This window comes from Cyprinodon variegatus, unplaced genomic scaffold (genome assembly GCF_000732505.1).
Source record: "Cyprinodon variegatus isolate N-32 unplaced genomic scaffold, C_variegatus-1.0 Scaffold36, whole genome shotgun sequence".
NCBI lineage: Eukaryota > Metazoa > Chordata > Actinopteri > Cyprinodontiformes > Cyprinodontidae > Cyprinodon > Cyprinodon variegatus.
This window is the reverse complement of record NW_015150489.1, coordinates 915,259-930,185: the sequence shown is the minus strand read 5'-3', so window position 1 is coordinate 930,185 and position 14,927 is coordinate 915,259. Positions and strand designations below refer to the sequence as shown.

The following is a 14,927-nucleotide window of genomic DNA, read 5'->3' as shown; positions in this document are numbered from 1 at the left end:
CTCTTGTAGCCTACTCTCTTAAAATATTTTGTTTCAGTAAAAAAAAACATACATAGTGATAATTGACTATTCTTCCTCTCTGACAAATTGTCATTTTACTGGCCTTCTTTGATATATGTTTAAAGTTTGTCTACGGCCCCAGCTACACTAAAAGCTTACGTTATCCTTAAGTCTGATTTTTTCCCCCCCAAAATAGGCTAATCTTAAGTATACTTAAAAATACAGAGCTTGGTATAAAGGTTTCAACGTAGGGTGGAGGTTGGTAGAGGACCCAAAGGCAGGGATGAGTTTTATTGATTTAATGCATAACGGCAACAGAAACAAATATAAAATAAACAAAAAACCAAGAGACATCAGGGTAAAACAAACATGGGTAGCCAAGTAACAACAACAAAAAAAAAAAAATCAGCAAAACATTTAGAAACTGAAGAGGAGGAGTATATACTGTATGTGGGACAGAACAAATAATGGACTAATCAGCTGATAGGGAGCAGGTGTGGATAGAAGTAACTAGAAGGGAGCTAGGGGAAAGGAGACTGGCACAAGGGGGGAACAGAGAGTAACTCAAAAAATGCACACAGCTTAAATAAAACTCAAAATGAAAAAAATAAATAAAAATAAAAAACCCAATGACAAACAAAACAAAATGAAATAAATACTGAAAACTCAAAAAGGAGTCCAAAAGGGGAGAATCATAACAAAAGGAAACAAGGAGGAACTAAGAAAGAAACACAAGGATGAAAAAAACACCTACAGGAATAAGATGCAGGACTAGACACAACAACATCTGTGGGGTTTGGGAGAGACTGAAAAAAATGTCACAAACAAAACAAACCAAACTCTCAGGCTGTATGAGATTTGTGATGGGTGAAATATCTAAACTGGTTCTTTTACCATAGTTGATCAAACACAACCACCACCTCTCCACTCCTTCCTCTCTAGACCCAACAGAGCTCAGTCTCTGCTAAAACCTCCCTCAACTTTAATGGCAGTCTACTGTACTTTTCTTTCCAGACAGTCTTCAGAAAGGGTAATGAAATTGAGAACTTTTGGACTGCAAATTCCTTAAAATCAGAAATTTCTATTGCATACTTCTTTATTTTTTTCAATACTAATTTCATTTGAATAATAAATACTACTTTTACTATTTTTAAGAACTAACAACTGCAGTGTTTTGTTTATACCTTAGCATACCGATGTGCCTTTACTGCATGGTCTCCTGTTTTTTTTATTTACGATTTTACTCTTTGTTTGCATGCTGCCATTTGTGTTTTATTTTGCTGCTGGGGAACATACATTTCCCAACTTGATGACAATACAGTTTAATTATATTCTGTTCTCTGTGTGTTAATAATGAATACGGTATTTATGTGTTTGTGATGTATGGCATCTAAGGAAGTAAAAGAACCAAAAAAAAGAGTAAAAACATCAGACAGAATATAGTTCTATAACCATTTTTTTTAAAAATCTTTTTCTTTTTTAAGTACTTAGAAAATACAGCTTAATCTGAAAGGGTCTAACTTATGGCACAAAAACAAACATTGTTCTTGTTTCAACATTTATTTATATAATAAATTAAAACTACTATATATTTTTGGAGAGGGTTTTAAGGGAATAGCTTATGTGTGCGTGCTTTCTGAAGTTTTGAGCTCTCACTGATTATATGAACCAGTTAAGGATTTGTGGAATTCTGGTTATCCTTCTTAAATGTTATTGAGTGTCAAGGATGATGGATTTCTTCAACCAGTCTAATCCCACTACATCCAAAGCAATATTTGTAATATCTGTGTTGTACAGAGCATGGGAATCATGATGCCAAGTGATCATGGGTCTTGACAGCTGATAAGATGATAATGTGAGTTATCTTTTTGATTTCATGACCTGAAACAAGAATACCTTGTCAAATTTTATTTTATATCTGTAACAGAAAAAAAGACCAAATTAAAAACTGTTTTAGTGAGACCTAAACTAATAATTAGTTTTTTCAACACTTTTCAAAAACAGATCAATAAGATCTAACACTCTGTTCCTGTACAAATAGATAGTCCTGGGAATCCTAGCTCCACTCAGCTAATCAGTGCCACATATGCGTATCCCAGCTTCCTGCATGTCTCTGCTTCTATAAAATTGATTTGATTGATTAAGTTGTAGTAACACCCTGCATTAGATTGCAAGTAATGTAAACGCAATACCATGTAAAAGTAATTAGATAAATGTTTAGCTGAAAAAGGAGTGTAGTTACAAAAAACATTATTATTTATTATTCATATTGTTATCAATATCAACACTCAGACTTAAATTCTGTTGAGATTGTCTGATAGAAACACAGTCCCGCCCATGAAACATTTTTAACTTTGAGAGAAAATTTCTGAATCGAAGGAAAATACTAGTGCTCTGTATAGTGATTAGGGCGGACGATCAGACACAGCCTTAGTGCCTCTGGCTGCTGCTTCTCTAACACCATCCCTACACATCGCAGGAAGATTTCCATTGTCCACAGCAACAGAAGCAGCAGTGGTCTTCATGTCAATTGCACCATGATCTTAAGTCCCCCCTTGTCTACCTAGTTTCTTTGCTGTTTGTTTTTTTTTTTTTTCTCATTGACTCACTTGTTGTGACTGGTGTTTAACCTCCAATGGGAGTTTATGGATTTTTTTTTTTTCCAGGTTTTTAGTGTTTTGGTTCTTATTTTGTATGTTTTCAGTATATCTGTGTTTATCTTGCCATGTTAGTTGTTTTTTTTTTTTTTTTGTTTTATAGCTTTGCTAGGTTAAAGATGAATTTTATATCTGGATTCAATATCATTTACAAGCATACCAAAAGTACTCATTTTTTCTGATACATTCTTTGTGTAATAAAGGTAAACATAACATTAAAACCAAACATATTGGTAGAAAATAGGTTCAGGTTAATTCCATCCTCAGAAGGTAAAATCCCAGCCATTTTTTTTTTATCTTGTTCTCTTAAGCATGTGATTTTAAACCAGTGGTCACAAACCCAACTTCTCAAGGCCCAGGGTACTGCAACTTTTAAATAGGTCCCTTGCCCTTCACACCAGAATCAATTTTGCAGAGGTCTGATAGTGAGTTCATATTGGAGTAAGGTGTACTGAAGCAGAGATGCTTCTAAAAGATGCAGGACACTGGCCCTTGAGGATTGGAGTTTGAGACCAAGCTTTTAAACATTCATCAATGTTGTAGAGCTGGAAATGCAAATGGTTGGAAGTAATCTATGTACAGGCTTTCTACTTCTGAACTAAGATAACCAACCTCTGATAATAAATTCTATAAGAGAAGATTAAAATCTGACCTTAGACCGTACAAAACAGTGCCATCCGGATGCAGTCGGATCATTCGATTTTTCACAGTGACACCATGAACAAATGACTTCTTGTCATTGAGGAAGTAGGTGTCAGGGACCCAGAGCTGGTCTGCCACCCTGTTATCTAAAGTCAGATTGAGTGGGATCTCGGAGTAGGACAGTCGCTTGTCTCGCCAGGCTTGCTGGAAGTACATTGTCAATGTGTAGTCCTGCAAGTGCACAGAGAAGGTCAAATGAGGACAGAGATACAGAAAAATGTAGTGAAAAGGTGGCAATGGGGAGATAAAAAGAAGAGATGGAAAAACAAGACATTAAACTGTTATTCAACAAAATAAATGTTCAACAGAAATGCTCTGTTTAAATCTTTTTTTGTTGGCAAACTCTAATATTAGATAAGTCAAGCTTTGATATCAAAACATGTAAAAAAAAAAAAAAAAAAAAGATAGAAGCAAAAGTACTTTACAGAATGCTAGTAACTGTTCCAATATTTTCTACTAATAAGTACCAATATTTTCAGGAATTCTTTCTGAAGCATGGGGTTAAAGTAGAATGTGGGAAGAAATAGACGGAAAGTCCGGTTTGCCTGAAATTTGCTCTCTATTTGTGACAGTTTTGGTTGGTAAGTTTATGCTAAGATGATGTACATCAGTCAAAGTTAAATGAAGTATTCCTACTTAACATGTGGGGTCACAATATCAAAGTAAAGTTTGTATTCATTGGCTATGCTGCCTAAAAAAACTGGCTTATATAGGTTCAGTTTCCCATCAAAAAATACAGTACAGCATTTATTTTTGTGTGTGCGTGTGGGTGTGTGTTTGGAGAGTTGGTGCATTAGATATATAACCCTCTAAAAAAAATAACCTGACTATTACTCTGCTGGTTTCATTTCTGATGACAATCCACAAGATGTTTATTGTCATTTTGTATACACACAGTGTATACAAAACAACATTTTGTTTTGTACAGCTTCCAGACAGCAAATGAACAGCAGCTTAGCAGCGAAAAAACATTTCATAAAGTGCAGCAGTGATCAAGGTGTTCTGTATAGGGGAGTTTGTAAATAAAAGACAAAAGACCAATGACCTATCATAGTATGGTAAATCATGCTGTCGACACAAGAGTGTAAAAACGAAGCTTAGAAAAGCTTCAGAACAAATAAAAAAAAATTAAATGACCATGATCACTCTGGATGAACTGCAGAGATCTACAGCTGAGTTGGGGGACTCTGTCCATAGGATAACAATCAGTCATACTACAAAAATCTGGCCTTTAGGGTAGAAACCCATTTCTTAAAGATAATCACAAAAAGTCTTTTTTTTTTTTTTTTTTTTTGCACAAACCACCTGGGAGACACATCAAACATGTGGAAGAAGGTGCTCTGGTCAGATGATCTGTGCTCTGGTCCAAATCAAACTTTTTTTCCACATTGCAAAATGTTATATTTGGTCTAAAACCAACACAGCTAATCACACTGAAGAAGCCAACCCACTATAAAACATGGGAGTAGCAGCATCATGGTTTGGGCCTGTTTCCTCAACAGGGACAAGGAAGATAGGAAGATGGGTGGAGCCAAATAAAGGACCATTCTGGAAGAAAGCCTGTTGGAGTCTGCAAAAGACCTGAGACTGGGATGGAGATTTGTCTTCCAACAAGAAAATGTTCCAAAACATGAAGCCAACTCTACAATGCAATTGTTCATAAGTAAACATATCCAGGTGTTAGAATAGCCAAGTCAAGTCCAGACCTGAATCTACTTGAGAATGTTTGGAAATAACTGAAAACTGCTGTTCAAACACTCTCCATCCGACCTCACTGAGCTCCAGCTGTTTTGCAAACAGGAATGTGCAAAAATTGCAGTCTCTTGATGTGCAAAACTGATAGAGACATGCCCCAAAGCTTAAGGTGGCGTAACAAAGTATTAACTCAAGGGGGCTGAATAATTTTTCTAATTCTAAAGTAATAGTGCACAATAATACATTAAGGTCTTATATTTTTGGAATGCTTTACTCTCCTCTAGAGGTCACCATTGTAACTCTAGTACTTTTTCGGAGCTCGGTGTGACGAACAAATACATTTTAAAAAGTAAGTGATTCTTTTTATGTTATCAAAATTGAAGAAGTTAGCATAATACAATTTGAGAAAGAAACAAATTAAAGGGGTACAGAGGGCATCTTTATGCAGCATTAAACGTTTGCTCCAACCACAGGGCAAATTGCATATTATCTAGGAAGCCAAAAGATAACTGAGTACTTTAATTTACTTTAGGTTGTTCTTAACTTACAAAAAAACGCTGATATTTGAAATTTGGGTTGCACAAACACATCTCTAACTGCCTATGCTCCCTGCTCCACTCTTCTGTCCCAGCTCACACTCTACTTTCTGGCATGCTGTGCACCAAAGCATGTGCAACAAAGATATGCTTGTTGCCATGCCATCCTGTAAAACTACCTACTTTGCAGTTGTTAAAAGATATCCCCAGTCGTTTGCGCTCATTTTTATGTGCGAGACTGCATAAATTCCTTAGTTACTCACAATAAATGTTCTGATTTCAGACTATTAGTACAAAATCAAGAAATTAGAAAAACACAGTAAATTAGATAATCTTTTATCCTGTTTTAAGATGTTACTCATTCATGGACACAATAAATGTTATATCTGCAGTGTGCCATTATTGGCATTTTATATCTAGCTCTGTCTCTTACAATTTTCCTATTTGGGAAAATGGAGGCTCCTAATTTCCCAATAAAATTACAGTAGCTGGGTGAGTAATTATGTGTTGGGGAAGCTGCCATAAAGGTGCTATAATGAGCATCAGTATATAAACTATGGCGACGCACAAAAAAAAAAAAGATTGTGTGAGAGAGATAAAAAAAGGAACTGTGTTAAACTAATAAAGATGATGAATAAAAAATAAAAAAACAGAGGAGGACATGCTCCCCAGCTAAATAGGAAGACAGCAAAACATGCCAATTAAGACTAATTGGAAGTCACATTGAAACAATTATAACACTCAGTCTTGTTAAGGTTTCTTAATCATATAATACAATTATAATTTCCTTACTTTTCTGTCTTTAAAACTGTATGATTAAAGCTTTTTAAATGTAAAACATTAAATTTTATTCTATGGAATATTTGATTGTATTGGGATAGGTTCAAATGCTACATCAAGTGAAGGACTGATAGGTTAATCAACTGAAGACAATTTGATTTTAAAATCAGATCCTAGTTTTAATATGGAAAATATGAAAGAGAGTATTAATGCAAATAATTCTTAACACCCTTCATCAACATCAGAGATGTGTTAAAACTATTTATGACTTCCATCACTTTATTAAAAACACATGCAGATTCCAAAGGGGGAAAAGAAACAGTCAAGAATTTTTATTTTGCTGAAGTCAGAATGGAACCTTCCTGGTTGCTTGGGTTAATGTAGTTTGATCATTTTAGGTTGTTGTTTTTCGTGCTGTTGTAGCTCAGCTGTGACAGTTTAGGTTTAGATTAGGTAGTGTACCAATTAGAAGTGAAAGTTATGGGTTTGGTTTTAATGTCACCCTGTCACATGACATAAATAACTTTTAACTACTCACTGATAGGTAGAACGCAGCCAACCAATTTCCTTATGGGGTTATGTGCTCGTTTGTAATTGCCAACAGGTGAATGTGTAAAGCACCTTAATTGGTTTCTGTTACCAGTAAATTGCAACATAATTTCTGTACATTACCAGTTATTCACTTAAAGGGTTGGCCTGATGTGTATTTAGTGACATGTTCTGCATACATTAGCTTTAATGAATGGTTATTTTAGCTGCTACTGCTGTCCTATTATTTCTGAACAGTCTTGTAATTCTTCTCAAACCTTGCAAGTCATCCAGATTTGTTCAAATCCAACTAGAACCACTGGAGATTTTTATCTTCCTTTGTCCATAGCTTTCCGTAATCTCCAATAACATTTATCATCAGAATTCCATAATGTATTCCATCATTAATGCTCTTAAGCATAAAGAAAGCAGAGCACGTGTAAAGATAAAAATGGATGAACGCTCTTCTGGCTAGAAGCTTTTCTCTGAAAAATATTCCTTAAACATTTGTAACAATAGTAGCATAATCTTATGTCTTAATGTTGAGTAAACCTCAATGGGTATCCCATCAAGGTCTGGAGTTTCCCCTCCTGGTTATCTTTTTCCAATGAATGATTGTTCAAATGCAAATGTTACCCAAAAATTGGTATAATTGTAGTGAATTTTTATTTTATTTTAATGTTATCATAAAAATATTATTTCTGAGCTATAATGGATCCCTACTCTTTTCATTAATGATGTTTGTAATGAGATAATTAGTCTTTCATCATGCAGCCATTTAATTCACCATGCCAGCACTTTACCAGAATCTGTCTCTTGCTCATAAAATTTCTGATTAAAATGCAGTATGTTCGCTGCATGTTTTATTTCATTGTGAGGTGCTATTAAGAGGAGTTTTTTTGCTAACTAAATAAAGATCCTAATTAATGAAAATATTCCTGTAATTTCATAAGATGCTCTGCCTCTGTTATTCCTGTAACTGCCTCTGTAAATGCCTTTGTCATTCCTGTAATTTCTTTTGTTTGGTTATTAATAATTATACTTTTTATGACATTGTTGAATAGTCTTTTAAACTCTTTCTGCTTTCAACAAGAGTATTTTGATGAAAATCTTGAGATGCTGAGTGATAAACATTATCCTCTACTTTATTAATTTTTGGTACTAATTTGAAATAATTTCCTTTCGCAGGTTTCACAAATGTTCCTCTAACCTTCCCTCATGTCCTTAATAGTTGACAAACAATACTGAAAAAGAAAAATGTTCTTAGGTAGTTTAAGAATACATTATATTTCCACCTATTTTTCGGACCTGTTAATTATTCACCTGAATTTCCTGAATGAAATGCACCTGTTAAAAGTAAAACAATGTGTGACTTTCTACTCAGGCTTGCTTCTATTAATTTGGAATTGCCCTGAGCTTGTGTGAAGGAATAGTAGGTTGCTTAATGCTTAATTCGGGGTTAAAGACAATGCAAAACTCGTAGGGGGATTGATGCAATTTGTTTTTATTCTCTAACTTTTTCTCTTTAAGTCCCTGACTTGAAAACCTTCCTCTGTCCTTTTTGATTTGTTGCCCTAGCTAAACATTTTCCTATTTTCAATAGGAAAATCCAAAAGTAAATAAAACTTCTTAAAATTCCTTCATTTTTTTAACTTTAGACTTTGCTCCTCCATGCAGATCGTTGATTATATAGATTATTAATATGAATTTTAATTCTATTGTGCTATAAATTTGCAAACAGTCCAAAAGTAACCTGCCTTTAAAGCCCCTGCCTTTAAAGTTCCTTTATTTCTCAATATGCCTTCATCTCTTTCTGTGAAATAACTTTGCTTTGAACAAATGTAATTTCTCTGTTGCTAATTCACGTGTCCATGCTGCAGCTCATTTCCCCCTCTTCTGTTTCATGAAGAAACCATAGCAGCTGCATCCTCTAAATTTCTTATTAACAACAATAATTAACATTACAACGTATGTAAAGCAGACATTTTCAAGATGTCCGAAGAACAATTAGATCCTCAAACTTCTCCCATCCTTGACGTTTATCCTGTCTAGTCTGCTGCCTCTAATTACAGCATCGACCACAAGGCTTAACATTCGTAATATACTTACTAATCACCATTTTGTGGCAAAAGGTTAAACTGCTCAATTAATCTAAGGTGGGCTTTGTTAAATTAGCACATATTTTTTCCTGATGAATAAGGTAAAGTATGCTTAGTATACAGCTCTGAGTGTCAAATAGCTTGTGCAATGCATGCAGTAAAGGTTTCTTTGGTTAATTTACTTCAGTAAAATATTAGTCAATCAAACTTCTTTTGCTGAGTTTTAGCTTAACTCCACATATATGTTGAAAATAGTTCAGATATAAAACATTAAGCAAGGCAAAAAAAAAAAGAATGAACAATTATGGAAATCATTTGAAAACTTACATAATAAATAAACAAATATAGAAAATCTATTTATAGAGCTATGACATGATTGCAAGTACATTTAAATATAACATATTATTTAATATATCAAAATCTAATAAAATGGTAAGGATAAGCAAATTAAAGCAATATAAGCCAAACTGATCAAGAAATATTTTAAGGCACTGAACTGAATTAATTCAATCCATTTTCAATCTACGCCATTTTCAAAGATGGTTTGTAGGTAAATGTAAGGTTTTCTTTCCACCTGGTACCCTTACACTTATTTTCTTTTACAAATCTAATTCAGAAAAAAACAAGGAATATCATTTCAAATTTAAAACTCTTAATTGTCCACAGAGAAGTGTTTAAGTCTTATATTTAAGGTCCTATGAGGACATTACCCAGGCCAAAGATTTTAGACTGAGTTCATTACTTGTATTTTTCCTCTCAAAGACATTCCCTTAGTTTATGTCTTCCTTATGTTTTAAGGAATATATTTCAGCACAAAACAGTATGGAGTCTTGTTCGTTTACTTGTACTTTGTCTAGCCTCTTTGTCCATTACATGGCTGCTGTCACTGTCAATGACTTTTTCTGTCTTTCAGTACACACCCCAATCAGTACGTCGGCCTGGACATAGCTTTCAACAGAACTCTAAAGACGATTCAAATTTAGTTCCTATTTTTCAGGTTTCCAAGAAGTTTACAGCTTTGCCAGTTGTGCAGCTAAACTGAATACAGAGAATCTGTTAGAGTTGATTGAAGCATCTGCAGGCTTTTCCTTCTCTGGTGATGAGATGAGTAGAGAGTCAATTCAGATCAGGAGGTCATTGACTTATGGGGTTGGAGTGCTGCACTACTGAGCAGCTGGTGGATTATTGGGGTATTTTTTAATCTGCAATGAAGGCAGGATGGAGACTGATCATGATGTAGTTTTCAACTCCAATTTTTATTCATGTCAGTTTTAAGGTTAACTAACCACACAAACAAAGATTTTTTTTTTTTTTTGTGAATACCAAACTTACTGCCCCTGAGTTATTTAATGAATTGACCACTATCTAAGGAGGATGTTTTATAACTTAATGCTGCTTGAAGATTCTTCACAACTTTATCTTCAACCAACCCTCTATGTTCCAGTCTTCATGAGAATGACTGTTACAATTGTGTTCTCCAAAAAATCTCTGAACCTACTCAAAGATTTGTATACAAACACACACATGCACACTTTTTCCGTATATAAGTAAAGATAGGCCAAAGTGGAAAAATATGATTCAGCTATAACATTTTATTTTATTAAAATAAATACAAATGACAAATTAAAACAATTTGCAAATCTCTATTAGTATGTAATAATCTGTTACTTTGAGTTGGACTGTCAAACAAGCCTCCCATAAAACACAAATGACAAGGGAAAAAAAAAAAAGTTTAACAAAAATAAATAATAAATATTTTTCTCAGTTTTTGCATGTTTTTTAAATTAAATTTCATCCTTTTTTAATAAAACCTCTTGAATTGAATAAATCAGGGTTTTTTTTTTTTCTTTTTTTTGCAGACTGGGAAATCGGGGGGAAAGTTCCACAATTTAGATAATTAAAAAATGCATTTCATTCTAATCCAATCTAATCCAAATGTATTTATTAAACACTTTTAATAATAATAATAATACTAATAATTATATATTTTATTTCAAAGGTGCCTTTCTGGACACTCAAGGGGTCATCATATAAAAAAAAGATAAAAACAAAATGTCAGAAACAAAGTCAAAACACAGAATAAAAACTATTTAAAAAAATACAACAACCACAGCTGACCAAATTGTTGTACAGAAGAATAAACAAAATAAATCACAGATTTTATTTACATAATGCATTGCACTGCATATGCATATTAAATCTGAGATTATCATTGGAGCCTGTCAAAAAAAAAATTCTATTAACATGTTATTTCTGCCTGTATCTATGTGTAAGTCAGTGGTTTTTGTTAAAGTCCAGAGTTTGTGACTTCAGATTTGATAGCTTGTATACACTGTCTCCTCGAGCTAGAACACCTATGAAGAAGCAATATCTTTTTCCCAGTAGGAGTGACCTATGTGAGATGCAGAGGGCTTTTGGTTGCATTAAGTCTTTGTGTGGAGGCATGGGTGTGTGAGTGCGCATGTGTTTGGTGGTGACATCCAAATATAAAATGACAAAACAAAAATGCCTGTGGAGACTGATTCATTCCTCCTCCATCTACCAAACTAACAATATTATAGGCAACTGGAGAACAACATTTTACAGTGGTTTCATTAGCAATTCTTTTTTTTTTTTTTTTTGCTGTTGTTGTATTTAACTGTCCATATTGGAAAGAAACAAAATGTTATAAAGGTAGAGGGCTTAAAGGTAGTCTCTCATGAAAAAAAATAATTAAATTGTGACCACTAATAAATCCTTGAGGTAGAAGGGACTAGGGGAGGGGTCGGGCATAGAGGGGTGGGTTGATTCAGGGGATGGGTTGGACTGGTGCCAGTATTAAGCGGTCATTTGTTGAGAGGCTGGGAGGAACCCTGGACAGATTGACAATTCATCACAGGGCAACAAAAAGACACACAGGACAAAAACAAGCACACACATACACACCCTCACTCACTGCTTTGGAATGTGTTTTGATATTAACCCATTTGGGGAATTGCTTGTGGAAGTCCAACATCCAAAGAACTAAAATAGGACACGCACTATCATTACAGCTCAACTTACTCTTAGGGCCTGATCATCAAAGATTCAAAGCCGCTAAATTTCTCATACAATTTTTTTAGTATGTCCAATAGGTAGCCATGTTGAATGGGATCAACAAAGATTGCTGCACAAATGTTAAGATGTACAAACAGATTGATTCCAACCAAAGGAATAAGCAGATTGTTCAATCTTTTTGTTTTAAATGTAACTAAGTAACTTTTACTTAAAATACATTTTAAATTAGCTACTTATTACTTTTACTTGAGTCATTTTTCTGATAGGTAATTTTACTTGTACTTGAGTAATATTTACTCCAAGTAATGGTACTTTTACTTGAGTATGATATTTTAGTACTTTTTCCACCTCTGCCTATAACAATTAACCCAACCCTATGCCCCCTTGGGATGGTCCCTATATATCTGATCCCAGCTATGGTTTTTGTTTATAGCCCAATCTCCAAGGCATATATACAGTAGCAGCTTACAACATTCAATGTACGGTACAATATTGAAAAAACTGGTTCATATTATACTAAAGAAGTAATGGAAATAACATCATCTGAGCCTAAAGCATCATTACCCTTTGCCTCTGAACACCACCATATTATCAGCTCTGAGTGTAATTTTCAGCTGCTATGAAAGCCAATCCTCACCTGCCATCTCTCCTGCTTAGATATTGTGTGAAGGACTGTGTGAATTTCAACAATCTCAGTTAAAGAAAAAGCTAGAATCCAGTCCACACTGACAGTGGAGGGTTTACAGAAACTGTGAAAAACTGAGTGTAGTGCTGATAAGTTATGGTATCACAAGTCTAATTATAAATCACTGCTGCTAAAATCTCATTAAGACTAAAAAACATCAATACATTTGACACAGTATATTTGAAACAGAACATTTACTTTTTTTATGCAAGGCAGAGATCAGGAGGCAGAGTTGAGTCTTGTAGATTTAATTGTTAACTGAGGCAGAAATACAAACAATACAGAAATACAGAGAACCAAAATACCAGAATATCAGGAAGAATTCACGTGGGAAACCAGAGATAGGGAAGCAGCAAACACAACAAACCAGCGCTGAGTGACTGCAGAGGTGGGTATATATTGGGAGACTGAACCAAGACAAGCTAATCAAGAGATATGGAGCAGGTGTGGGCAGGAACAACTAGGAGTAAGCCGAGGGGAAAGGGAAACAAGCACAAGGGGGCAACAGAGGATAATTTAAGAACTAGGCACTGGTAGAAATAAACTATAAAGACACAGAACACGAATAAACTTAAAAAACTAAACCCAAGCAGAGGGCAGAACCCTGCCATTGCTGCTTTATCAACCTCTAAGTTACATCAAATCTCTCAGAAGGCAATATATTTAGAAGCCAATTTTGGATAATAGCTTTACTAATACACATCCCTTTACATGTCATAAATCATTTTTTTTTTTTATTATTGAAATAGTGATATCAAGGGTCCTGACTTTAAGAGCATGTAGATGGTTCTGCAGAATTTGTAAAAAATGTAATATGTAATGTCTTAGCAAATGTTTGCTTTTGTCCAGTTAGGTAAATGGTACTATTAGACAGTGTAAATATTTATCCTGTTATTCGATCAGCAATATAGTGCATGAGAGTTGGAATGGCCAGCATGTCAATGAAGCTTTTTTTTTATTATTGTAGATGTGGACAAAATATGAAACTTGAGTTCTTGTCTTTTTTAATCTTTCTCATCTTATTAAATCTAAAGCTATTTTTTTCATTTAAATAATGAATTAACAGAAATAGTATTTGTGCTTTTCTATTGCTTTGTAGATCCTTCAAAGCATTTGTACACAAAACATATTCAGTTATTTACATCAATGGTGATCAATACCCTACCTGAGAACATGTCAAATGTAAACTGGGGAAATATCGGATCAAACTGCCAATCTTCCTGTTGAGAGATAAATGCTCTACTTTAGGAGCAGCTGCTTCCCTAAAACCTGAAAAGTAAATAATGTCATCGACAGCAGAACCATAAATGGAGCAGTCTAGCCAGTAAGCTGAGAAATGCTTCCTGAAATGGTACTCTAGTCGATTAACCCAATTTGAGTGGCATCTCTGTCTAATCCCCTTTAAGCATCGTGTCATCATCAAGCAAGTAGAGAAAATACACAGATAAAACCGAAACCATCAAGATAAAAAGGACTTTGTGAGTAATGGAACTGTGGATAATAAGACAGCTGTGATAATCATTCCCCATTTGAAGAATGCAGAAAATTCCAATATGCATTTAATTCTTCACACTAGAATCCACTGATTGTGGACAAAATCTTGGTTTCATGATGGACTCAGACCTGGACCTTCAGACACACCTAAAGGCAGTTACTAAATCAGCCTTTTATCATCTGAACAAGACTTCCAGGATTAAAGACAAATGTTCAAGTAGCATCTAGAACAATTCATGCATTTATCATTAGTAGAATTGATTACTGCAACCTCGTATTCATTGGTTTGCCTAAAAGGTCCAGCTCCAGCTGAACTAAAATTGACTATAGACATAGACATCTGCTGCCTGTGTTCTCACTAGAACTAAGAAAGTAGAACACATCAGTTCTAAAGTCCTTTTCGTGGCTTCCTTTAGCTAAAAGAATAGACTATAAAACCATTGAAATAGTCTATAAATAACTGAATGGATCATACTTAACAGATTTGCTGTCTGTGTATCAACCGCCCAGACAATAAAAGGGCTGACATTCTGAGTTTACTACGGCTCTGAGTTAGCCTGGGTGCCAGTCAGAACTTAGTCCCGCCCACAAGGTTTGAGTTCGGGGAAGTTCGGTCTGGCTCTGCTCCATAGTAGTGCGAGTATTTTAGCCCACTGTTAGGCGATCCAATCAAATTGTCAGGGCGGACTTTATACGATGATGGACAGATGATCAA

At 34.6% G+C, this 14,927-nt stretch overlaps 1 protein-coding gene across 1 annotated transcript in view; it reads right to left on the bottom strand.

Annotated features, from left to right (window-relative positions):
- Nucleotides 1-14,927, bottom strand: part of LOC107104530 (gamma-aminobutyric acid receptor subunit beta-2-like) — a 56,348-nt gene that overhangs the window by 30,490 nt on the left and 10,931 nt on the right. Inside the window, exon 4 of the mRNA XM_015404543.1 lies at nt 3,310-3,530. Coding sequence (XP_015260029.1) covers nt 3,310-3,530 — 221 coding nt within the window. The remainder of the gene's footprint in view (nt 1-3,309; nt 3,531-14,927) is intronic.